This window comes from Pseudophryne corroboree, chromosome 2, assembly GCF_028390025.1.
Source record: "Pseudophryne corroboree isolate aPseCor3 chromosome 2, aPseCor3.hap2, whole genome shotgun sequence".
Classification (NCBI taxonomy): Eukaryota; Metazoa; Chordata; class Amphibia; order Anura; family Myobatrachidae; genus Pseudophryne; species Pseudophryne corroboree.
The window spans coordinates 672,694,563-672,706,627 of record NC_086445.1 but is presented as its reverse complement, the minus strand read 5'-3'; the positions used below and the strand labels follow the sequence as shown (position 1 = coordinate 672,706,627).

The 12,065-nt window shown below is 47.8% G+C and overlaps 1 protein-coding gene across 5 annotated transcripts in view; it reads left to right on the top strand.

The window, feature by feature from the left end:
* DSTYK (dual serine/threonine and tyrosine protein kinase) overlaps window positions 1–12,065 on the top strand; it is a 403,908-nt gene that overhangs the window by 384,689 nt on the left and 7,154 nt on the right. For all 5 annotated transcript variants that reach the window (XM_063955101.1, XM_063955098.1, XM_063955100.1 and 2 more), the window contains one exon: window positions 6,152–6,266. In XM_063955101.1, the coding sequence (XP_063811171.1) occupies window positions 6,152–6,266 (115 nt within the window). The remainder of the gene's footprint in view (window positions 1–6,151; window positions 6,267–12,065) is intronic.

Sequence of the window (12,065 nt, the reverse complement as noted above, 5' to 3'; positions counted from 1 at the left end):
CCCTTTTCATCTACCACGTCACAGTCCTTTCGGCCCACGAGGCCTAGAAAGAATTAGCCTTCGAACACCTCCTTCAGAGGTGGTCGTGCCAAAGGAAAGAAAACCGCTCCCGCAGGTTCCCAAGCCTAGAAGGCCGCTTCTGATACCCCTAAGTCCTCCGCATGAAGGTGGACAGCTAGGCCTGGAGGAAGGTCAGATGGGGGCAGACTCCGACAGTTCAGCCACGTCTGGGTGTCATCTGGTCTGGACCCTTGGGTTCTGGATATAGTGTCCAGAGGGTACAGACTGGAGTTTCAAAATCCCCCGCCTCACCGTTTCTTCAAGTCAGGCTTGCCAGCTCTGCTGGCAGACAGGACAATTCTTCTGGAGGCCATCAGAAAATTGGTGTCAGAGGTCATTGTTCCTGTCCCACTTCAGCAGCGGAACAAGGGTTATTATTCGAAGCTTTTTGTGGTACTGATACGGCCTATTCTAAACTTAAAATCTTTGAACCCTTATCTCAAGGAGTTTAAATTCAAAATGGAATCTCTGAGAGCTGTCATCTCAGGACTGTCGGAGGGTGAGTTCCTGGTGTCCCTGGACATCAAGGATGCTTACCTCCACATTCCCATTTGGGCGCCGCATCAGGCATATCTCAGGTTTGTGCTGATGTACGATCATTATCCGTTCCAGGCGCTGCCGTTTGGCCTTTCCACAGCTCCGAGGATCTTCACCAAGGTGATGGTGGAGATGATGGTTCTCCGCAAACAGGGGGTGAACATAATTCCATGTCTGGACGATCTCCTGATCAAGGCGTCTTCCAGGGAGAGGTTGTTGCGATCCATCGCGCTCACGACACAGCTGCTCAGGAGGCACGGTTGGTTCCTAAACTTCCGAAGTCTCATCTGGAGTCGACAAGTCGGCTGTCTTTCCTGGGAATGATCCTCAACACGGAAGTGTAGAGGGTATTTCTCCCGGTGGAGAAAGTGTTGGTGATTTAAGCAATGGTCCGGGAGGTCCAGAAGCCTACCCGGGTATCTGTTCATCAGTGCATACGCCTTCTGGGGAAAATGGTTGCTGCCTACGAGGCTCTGCAGTACGGCAGGTTTCATGGTCGACCCTTTCAGCTGGACCTCTTGGATCAGTGGTCGGGCTCTCACCTACACATGTACAAGAGGATACGCCTGTCACCGAAAGCCAGGATTTCGCTCCTCTGGTGGCTGCAACTTCCGCGCCTTCTGGAAGGGAGAAGGTTCGGAATTCAAGACTGGATCCTTTTAACCACAGATGCAAGTCTAAGAGGTTGGGGAGCGGTCGCTCTGGGGGAAACCTTTCAGGGACGATGGTCGGATCAAGAGTCACTTCTCCCAATAAACATCCTAGAACTCAGGGCCGTTTACAACGCCCTTCTACAAGCAGCACACCTTCTACAGGATCGGGCTGTTCAGGTGCAATCGGACAATGTGCCACGGTGGTCTACATAAACAGACAAGGCGGAACGAAGAGCAGGGCTGCCATGTCAGAGGTGTCAAAAATCCTCATCTGGGCAGAAAGGCATGCAGTGACGATGTCGGCAATCTTCATTCCGTGAGTAGACAACTGGGAAGCAGACTTCCTCAGCAGACATGATCTCCATCCGGTGAAGTGGGACATCCATCCGGAGGTGTTCGAGGAGGTAACCGGTTGGTGGGGTGTTCCCCACGTAGACATGATGGTCTCACACCTCAGCAAGAAGCTACGGAGGTACTGTTCCAGGTCAAGAAACCCACAGGCAGTGCCTGTGGACGCTCTGGTAACACCGTGGGTGTTCAAGTCAGTTTATGTGTTCCCTCCACTTTCTCTGATACCAAAGGTTCTTCGGCTCGTAAGAAGAACAAAGGTTCTGGCAATCCTCATTGCTCCGGACTGGCTTGGTACGCGGATCTTCTGCTGGAAGATCCACGGCCTTTACCTCTTCGGGAGTATCTGCTTCTGCAGGGGCAGTTCGCTTATCGAGACTTACCGCGGCTACGTTTGACGGCATGGCGGTTGGGTGCCAGATCTTAGCTCGGAAAGGTATCCCAAGTGAAGTCATCCCTACCCTGATACAGGCCAGGAAGGGGGTAACGTCTAAACATTAACATCGCATTTGGAAGAAATATGTTTCTTGGTTTGAGGCCAAGAAGTTTCCGGCGGTGGTGTTTCAACCTGGACGTTTTCTCCTTTTCCTGCAAGCAGGTGTGGATATGGGACTGAGACTGGGCTCCATCAAGGTCCAGATCTCTCCTTTGTCCATCTTCTTCCAGAAACATTTGGCTGTTCTTCCTGAGGTTCAGACCTTTTTGAAAGGGGTTCTGCACATCCAGCCTCCCTTTGTGGCGCCTACGGCTCCATGGGATCTTGATGTGGTGTTGCAGTTCCTGCAATCTGCTTGGTTTGAGCCTCTACAGGAGGCTGACATCAAGTTTCTCACATGGAAGACGGTCACCTTGTTGGCCTTGGCTTCTGCGCGACACATGTCGGAATTGGGGGCTTTATCTTGTAAAAGCCCCTATCTGATATTCCATGAAGATAGGGCGGAACTTAGGACTCGTCCACAGTTCCTACCTAAGGTTGTGTCTGTTTTCCACATCAACCAACCTATTGTGGTGCCAGTGGCTACTGACTCCTCAATTACTTCAAAGGCCTTGGATGTAGTAAGGACTTTGAAGATTTACGTGAAGAGGACGGCTCATCATAGGAAAAGTGACTCTCTGTCCTCTATGATCCAAAGAAAACTGGATGTCCTGCTTCCAAGCAGTCGATTTCCCGCTGGATCAGGTTCACTATCTAGCATGCTTATTCCTTGGCAGGATTGCCGTGTCCGAAATCTGTAAAGGCCCACTCTACTCTTAAAATGGTCTCTTCCTGGGCGGCTGCCCGGGGTGTCTCGGCGGTACAACTCTGCCGAGCAGCTACTTGGTCTGGGTCGAACACGTTTGCCAAGTTTTACAAATTCGATACTTTGGCCTCTGATGACCTCAAGTTTGGTCAAGCAGTCTTGCATGAGCCTCCGCGCTCTCCCTCCCGTACTGGGAGCTTTGGTACATCCCCATGGTACTAATATGGACCCCAGCATCCTCTAGGACGTAAGAGAAAATAGGATTTTGGTTAGCTACCGGTAAATCCTTTTCTCGTAGTCCATAGAGAATGCTGGGCGCCCGCCCAGCGCTTCATTTTCCTGCATTGGTTTTATGGTTCAGTGTTACCTGGTTCCTATGTAAGTTCTGTGTTATTTACTGTTTCAGCTGTTGCTGAAGTTGTTCCGGCATGTTGGCCGGATTCTCATGTTGTGTGAGCTGGTATGAATCTCGCCACTATCTGTGTAATTGCTTCTTTTGAAGTATGTCGTCTCCTCGGGCACAGTTTCTAGACTGAGTCTGGTAGGAGGGGCATAGAGGGAGGAGCCAGCCCACACTATTAAACTCTTAAAGTGCCAATGGCTCCTGGTGGACCGTCTATACCCCATGGTACTAATATGGACCCCAGCATCCTCTACGGACTACGAGAAAAGGATTTACTGGTGGGTAACCAAAATCCTATTTTTTGTAAATCATTTATTTAAAAAAAAAAAAATGCCTTTTTAAAATTGCCTGTAGTTTCCTGTGTGCAAGACCTAAATAGTTATTATATGTTGCACAGCATTTAGAATTATTTAGAGAAAATCTTCATCTAGGTACTGAAATCTTATGGGATGTAATTTAGTATGTATCGTATGCATAGGATTGCCTGTAGAGGCTTAATTTTGTGTAGGGTTTTTTTTTTCTCTCTAAAGTCAACCATGGGTCAGTATGTCAATATTGTTAAAGGACTACCTAATTTTCAATGTTGATGCTATTTCGTTATCTTGCAGAACATATTACTTCAGTTGCTATAAATGATGGGTCTTTCCCATAATCCCAAAGTTCTTCTGTCTATGTAATAGAAATGTGGTGATCATGTCACACCCCCCAAGCGATTGTATTGTTTCATCATTGGGAAGGCAGGGTATGAAAACACTGTAGGAATGCTTAGATGTTATAGAATGAAAACATGAGTAAGCAAGGGGTAACAGATTCTTTTTCCCTGAAATTTGTATGTAGAGAGAGAGGGAACTTTGTGCTAGTTACAATAGAGCAAAAGAAATCCATTATTGTCCCTTTTACAATAGTGGCTTTAGAGATGATGCACAAACCTTTGGTGGTGCTATTTCCATACCTCTGTCTCATTAAATTGTAACAAGTGTTAGGGCTTAGTAATGGATGCCATTTTTCCTTTAATACTGACAACTGGAGTATTATGGCACCTATTATGGGCATAAATGACTAAATTCATCCAGTAACTTCCTGCGATAGGCAAACTAACAATGCAGAGCGCCGTCTGGGCTAATTTACCCGTACTGAAAATCTTAGCGTTCTGGAGCTTTGACCCAATAGTGAACACCATTTTCAGGTGTGTATTTTGATTAATATAATCTATTAACTATTATACGATCAGCCGTTACATTAAAGGAGCGCACAGATGAAGTGAAAATTGATTGTCTCATTACAGTGGCATCTGTCTAGGAGTGGGATATATTAAGCAGCAAGTGGACAGTCCGTTGTTAAAGTTACTGTGTTGAAAGTGGGGGAAAATGGGCAAGGATCTGAGCCAAAATTGGCTGGATGACTGGACCAGAACATCTCCAAAATGGCAGGTCTTGTGGGGTATACCCTGTGTGTACAGTGGTTAGTATCTACCAAAAGTGGTCAAAGGAAGGACATCCGGTGAACAAGCAATAGCGTCATGTGAGCCCAAGGCTCATTGATGTGCATAAGGAGTAAAGGCTACGCGCCTGCTACTGTAACACAAATTGCTGGAAAGTTAATGCTGGCTGGAATCGAAATTTGTGAGAACATACAGTGCATTGCAGCTCGCTGCATAACTCAAGACCCGTGTGTGCCCATGCTGACCAACACAGAAAGCATCTACAATAGGCATGTGAGCATCAGGACTGGACCATGGAGCAATGGAAGGTGGTCGACTGGTATGATGTAAAAGAAAAGATGATTCATCATGTGGACAGTCGGGTGTGTGTACATTGTTTACCTGGTGAAGAGATGGCACCAGAATGCACAGCTGGCAGTGATGCCCTGGTCAATGTTCTGTTGGGAAACCTTGGGTTCTGGCATTCATGTGGATGTCACATTGCCATGTACCTCCTGCCTAAACATTGTTACGGATGAAATATACTTCTTCATGGCAACAGTATTCCCTGATGGTCATGGCTTCTTTTAGCAGGATCCTGCCTTGCCAAATTGCAAAAATTGTTCAGGAATGATTTAAGGAACATGACAAAGAGTTTAAGTTGTTGACTTGTCCACCAAATATTTCTGATCTCAATCCGATAGAGCATCTGTGGTATGTCCTGAAAAAAACAACAAGTCTGAGCCACGGAGGCCCCTGCTCGCAATTTACAGTACTTGAAGGATGTACTGCCAATGTATTGGTGCCAGATACCACAGGATACCTTCAGAGATCTTGTGAAGTACATGCCTCGATGGGTTAGAGCAAGTTTGGCAGCACCAGAGAGATCTATACAATATTAGGCATGTGGTTTTAATGTTTATGGCTGATTGACGTGTATATGTATGTAGGTATATACAGTATAATATAATAAAATATCATTTGAATTTATAAAACATTCCGTTTTATGGTTTTTGTAGATAATTTTTTTTTTTTTTTTGGAGGGGGGTACAAAAAGAAAAGTTGTCAGGAGAACATCATGTAATCCTCAAACCATATGAATTTGATAAGTAATCAAGTTTGTCTGAGAGATCATACCTGGGGTTGAAAGAACCTAGAGTGAACATGTCTGATAATAGATTAGCAGAGAGTATAGACTGAAACCCATCCTCTTTCTCCTATCAAGTTTAGTGTTGGGGGTGGGGGGGGGGAGGCAGCACCTGTTTATTGACTAAAGGATTAGGGGGAAGAGACATTGATAGTTCAACCAGAGTGACCAAATTGAACCAATGTCTGCTCGGCTGTTGATACTGGTGATCTGCTCCATGGTATAGGTGAACTAAACCGAGCAGAGGGATGGCGGGGCTGCAGATGTGTTGTGGTTTTATAAGTGTGTGGTAAGGAAGTAGTTAGTACATGTCACTAGTAGTAGGTTGTCTCTTTCTTACAGTTGGACAAGAAGAACAGAGCAAAGATCACTGATTTGGGTTTCTGCAAACCGGAAGCTATGATGTCTGGCAGCATTGTGGGAACTCCTATACACATGGCTCCAGAGCTCTTTTCAGGTAAACACTTGAGGGTATTTTCTTATTGGCCTATGTAATTTCAACAATCTCAACCATATCCGCTTTTCTCTAAATAAAAGTGGACTGATGTGAGTGGAAAGGAATAGATTAAATAATACAATGGTAGACTGAATACTACATAGGATGGATGCATAGTTGCTATTACATTTTAATGTTTAAGCTCCAGTAATAAAAATATATAATTATAGAATATATATTTTTGCAATGGGAGGCGTTTATGAACTGTTTACCAGTAACTACTGCATCTGAATGTATGTTTCTCTCATGTCCTAGAGGATGCTGGGGTCCATATTAGTACCATGGGGTGTAGACGGGTCCACCAGGAGCCATTGACACCAAGAGTTTAATAGTGTGGGCTGGCTCCTCCCTCCATGCCCCTCCTACCAGACTCCGTTTAGAAATTGTGCCCTCAGGAGCCGGTCACAGCTAGGGAAGCTCTACAGAGCTTTTCTAGTAAAGTTTATCTTTAGATTTTATTTTACAGGAGGCTGTTGGCAACAGCCTGCCTGCAACGAGGGACTGAGGGGAAAAGCAGTGTCTGCCAGGTGGGGTCTGAGCCACTGTCTCCGCTGACTGGACATTGAGCTCCAGAGGGGATAGATCGCGCCCCGCCACAGGGGAACACTCACCCCAGCAGCAGGCCGCCACCCCCTTGCAGAGCTGAAGTGTGGCGAGTAAGTCACCGTCCCCCCTTACAAGCGGGGGGTCGGTGTGAAGATGGCGGCTTCAGGGTAGGAGCGCAGTATTAACTGCGCTCCCGGACGGCTCAGCGGTACTTCGGTGCGGCGCTGTGAGGGGTGCCCTGAGCCAGAACCTGACCCTACACTGACCAAACTAGCCTGTCGGGGTCTGTGGATCTCAGCCAGCACAAAATCCTCAGGCCAGTATAATCTCAGAAGAGCGGGAAGACAGTGCCATTAAGGGGGCGGAGCTTCTCAGAGCGGACCCAGCAGCGTTTCAACGCCATTTTCCTGCCTGCAGTCGGATGCAAGTGGAAGACCAGTCCCTCATGTACAACTCCAGCTATCTGTACGGTACCAGGGGGTTGTAGAAGGCAGGGGAGGCTGTGTAAAGGCTGTGTCACCTATTAAGGGACACAGCGCTGTTTTAGGGTCTCCCTATACCTATAATAGCGCTGTGTGTGGGTTGGCTCCAATCTCTGTGTCTCTCTGCCATTCTTGGGGGGGAAACTCTGTTTGCCCAGTTCTCTGTGTGTATGTGGTGTGATTGGTGTGTATTTGCAAACATGTCTAGAGACTGTTTCATATGCTGCAGAGGATTTATCTTCACAGGAAGATTCCATCCCATGTAATCAGGGTTGCACTGTTGTAGCGCAGATCCCTGCTAGAGAGCCGGGATGGTTAGCCTCTCTTAGCGGGACTATTTCTAAGATTTCTGAAAGGGTTGCTAGAACTGAACATGCCACTCAGGTACTGCAATCCTCTATGGTTGTATGGTCTGATACTGCTCCCTCAGGGTCCCCTGCGGTTCTCACAAACGTGCACTTGCCAAAATTATGCAGGATGACACGGACACCGATTCTGACACTGCAGACGGTGACGGGGATGTGTCGAGGGGGACGGCATCCCTTGCTAAGGGGGTGCAGTTGATGATTGAGGCTGTACGGGATGTGTTGCACATTTCTGACACAACTCCTGAGCAGGTTGAGGAGGCCTTTTTTACGGACAGTAAAAAGCCCCCCCCTCACCTTCCCAGCATCTAAGGAATTAAATGCTGTCTTTGAAAAAGCCTGGGAAAATCCAGAGAAAAAATTCCAGATCCCCAAGAGAGTCTTGGTTGCTTTTCCCTTCCCAGAGGAAGATAGAAAAAAGTGGGAGTCTCCGCCAGTAGTTGATGCCTCTGTCTCCAGGCTGTCTAAACAGGTGGTTTTACCAGTCCCGGGATCTACCGCGTTGAAGGACCCGGCAGATCGCAAGGTGGATGCAACGCTAAAATCCATTTACACGGCTTCAGGGGCTATACTGCGGCCTACTATTGCTTGTGCATAGATTTCTAAAGCTATTGCCAGGTGGTCAATCACTCTGCAGGAGGACTTGACTACGATGGATAAAGGTGACGTTGATTTATTTTTACGTAATATTCAGGATTCTGCAGGGTTCCTGGTAGATTCCATGAACGACCTGGGTTCCATGGCTGCGGAGATCTCCTCCATGTCCGTCTCGGCTCGCAGGGGTCTCTGGCTACGCCAAGGGTCTTCACCAAGGTGATGGCAGGGATGATGGTTCTCCGCAGCAAGCAAGAGGTGAAGATAATTCCGTATCTGGACGACCTCCTAATCAAGGCGTAGTCCAGGGAGAAGTTGTTAAGATCCATTGCTCTCATGACACAATTGCTCAAGGAGTACGCTTGGATCCTGAACCTTCCAAAGTCCCATCTGGAGCCGACAAGGAGGCTGTCTTTCCTTGGGATAATCCTAGACACACAAGTGCAGAGGGTGTTTCTACCAGTGGAGAAAGCATTGGTGATTCAAACAATGGTCCGGGAGGTGTTGAAGCCTGCCCGGGTATCGGTTCATCAGTGCATCCGCTTTCTGGGGAAGATGGTTGCCTCCTATGAGGCTCTCCAGTATGGAAAGTTTCATGCTCGATCCTTTCAATTGTATCTCTTGGACCAGTGGTCGGGATCTCACCTACACATGCACCAGAGGTTTCTTCTGTCACCGAAAGCCAGGATTTCGCTCCTCTGGTGGCTACAACTACCACACCTTCTGGAATGCCGAAGGTTCGGAGTTCAGGACTGGATCCTTCTCACCACAGGTGCAAGTCTAAGAGGTTGGGGAGCAATCGCTCAGGGGGAAACCTTCCAAGGAAGGTTGTCGAATCAAGAATCCCTTCTCCCAATAAACATCCTGGAGCTAATAGCCGTGTACAACGGCCTTCTGCAAGCAGCACACCTTTTACAGAATTGGGCTGTTCAGGTGCAGTTGGACAACGTGACCACAATGGCCTACATAAATCGACAAGGCGGAACGAAGAGCAGGGCTGCTATGTCAGAGGTGTCAAGAATCCTCCTCTGTGCAGAAAGGCACGCGGTTGCGATGTCTGCAATCTTCATTCCGGGAGTAGACAACTGGGAAGCAGACTTCCTCAGCAGACACGATCTCCATCCAGGAGAGTGGGGCCTCCATCTGGAGGTGTTCGAGGAGATAACCGGTTGGTGGGGGGTTCCTCACATAGACATGATGGCCTCCCGCCTCAACAAGAAGCTGCGGAGGTACTGTTCAAGGTCGAGAGACCCACAGGCAGTGCCGGTGGACGCAGTGGTGACACCGTGGGTGTTCACGTCAGTGTATGTGTTCCCTCCACTTCCTCTGATACCAAAAGTTCTTCAACTTGTAAGAAGAACAAAGGTTCTGGCAATCCTCATTGCTCCGGACTGGCCAAGGAGGGCTTGGTACGCAGATCTACTGGATATTTTGCTGGAAGATCCACGGCCCTTACCTCTTTGGGAGGATCTGCTGCTGCAGGGGCAGTTCACTTATCAAGACTTACCACGGCTACGTTTGACGGCATTGTGGTTGAACGCCAGATCTTAGCTCGGAAGGGTATCCCGAGTGAGGTCATGCCTACCCTGATACAAGCTAGGAAGGGGGTAACGTCTAAACATTATCGAATTTGGGAAAAATGTTTCTTGGTGTGAATCCAAGAAATTCCCTGCGGTGGAGTTTCAACTTGGTCGTTTTCTCCTTTTCCTGCAAGCAGGTGTGGATATGGGACTAAGATTGGGCTCCGTCAAGGTCCAGATCTCTGCTTTGTCCATTTTCTTCCAAAAACAATTGGCTGTCCTCCCTGAGGTTCAGACCTCTTTGAAAGGGGTTCTGTACCAGCTTCCCTTTGTGGCGCCAACGGCACCCTGAAATCTAGATGTGGTGTTGCAGTTCCTACAATCAGCTTGGTTTGAGACTCTACAGGAGGCTGACATCAAGTTTCTCACATGGAAGGCCGTCACTTTTGTTGGCCTTGGCTTCTGCTCGACGTGTGTCGGAATTGGGGGCTTTGTCTTGTAAAAGTTCCTATCTGATCTTCCATGAAGACAGAGCGGAACTTAGGGCTCGTCCGCAGTTCCTGCCTAAGGTTGTATTGGTTTTCCATATCAACCAACCTATTGTGGTGCCAGTGGCTACTGACTCCTCAATTGCTTCACAGGCCTTGGATGTTGTGAGGGCTTTGAAGATTTATGTGAAGAGGACAGCTCGTCATAGGATATCTGACTCTTGGTCCTCTATGATCCCAAGAAAATTGGGTGTCCTGCTTCTAAGCAGTCGATTTTGCGCTGGATCAGGTTCACAATCCAGCATGCGTATTCTACGGTAGGATTACCGTGTCTAAAATCTGTAAAGACCAACTCTACTTGTAATTTGGGCTCTTCCTGGGCGAATGCTCGGGGTGTCTCGGCGGTACAACTCTGCCGAGCAGCTACTTGGTCTGGGTCGAACGCGTTTGCCAAGTTTTACAAGTTCGATACTTTGGCCTCTGATGACCTCAAGTTTGGTCAAGCAGTCTTGCAGGAGCCTTCGCGCGCTCCCTCCCGTACTGGGAGCTATGGTACATCCCCATGGTACTAATGTGGACCCCAGCATCCTCTAGGACGTAAGAGAAAATTGGATTTTAATTACCTACCGGTAAATCCTTTTCTTGTAGTCCGTAGAGGATGCTGGGCGCCCGCTCAGCGCTTCGTTTTCCTGCATTGGTTTGTAGTTTAGTACTGCCTGGTTCCTAGATAATTTCCGCGTTATTTACTGTTTCAGTACTGTTTCAGCTGTTGCTTAGTTTTCCGCCATGTTAGCCGGATTTGCCTGTTCTGTGAGCTGCTATGAATCTCGCCACTATCTGTGTAATTCCTTCTCTCGAAGTATGTTGTTTCCTCGGGCACAGTTTCTAGACTGATTCTGGTAGGAGGGGCATGGAGGGAGGAGCCAGCCCACACTATTAAACTCTTGAGGTGCCAATGTCTCCTGGTGGACCGTCTATACCCTATTGTACTAATATGGACCCCAGCATCCTCTACGGACTACGAGAAGAGGATTTACCGGTAATTAAAATCCTATTTTATGGGTTTTACATCTTGTGGTTGGTTAATGATTGCATAAACAGTAATAGGCCCTACACACATGCCGATTTGTTTGAAAGATATGAACGCTCTCGTTCATAAATGAACGAGAACTCGTTCATATCTTTCAGTGTGGAGGCTCCAGCGATGAACGATGCGCGGCCCCGCGCTCATTCATCGCTGGTCCCCCGTCGGCTGTACATGCAGGCCAATATGGACGATCTCGTCCATATTTGCCTGCAGTTCTATGGAGCCGGGTGACGGGGGGAGTGAAGAAATTTCACTCCCCCCGTCACTGCCCCCCCCGCCGCCGGGTCGTCCGTCGGCCGTATCCGCCGTCGGGCAGCTCGACGGCGGATCGGCATGTCTGTAGGGCCCTTAAGAGTTTGCATCATGGGCAATAAACAATTCAGTGAGAAAGTAATCCAAAAAACTATTTTTTTTTTTTTTTTTAAATAATCATTCTCATAAGCTTTCAAAGTCTGGAGTAGATGTATTAACCTGGAGACAGCATAAGGAAGTGATAAAGCAGTGATAAGTGCAAGGTGATAAACGCACCTGCCAGTCAGCTCCTAACTGTCAATCTACATATTGGAGCTGATTGGCTGGTGGGTTCTTCACCTTGCACTTATCACTGGTTTATCACTTCTTTATGCCTTCTCCAGGTTAATACATCTGCCTCTCTGTTTTCAGGATGCCAAACCGTTC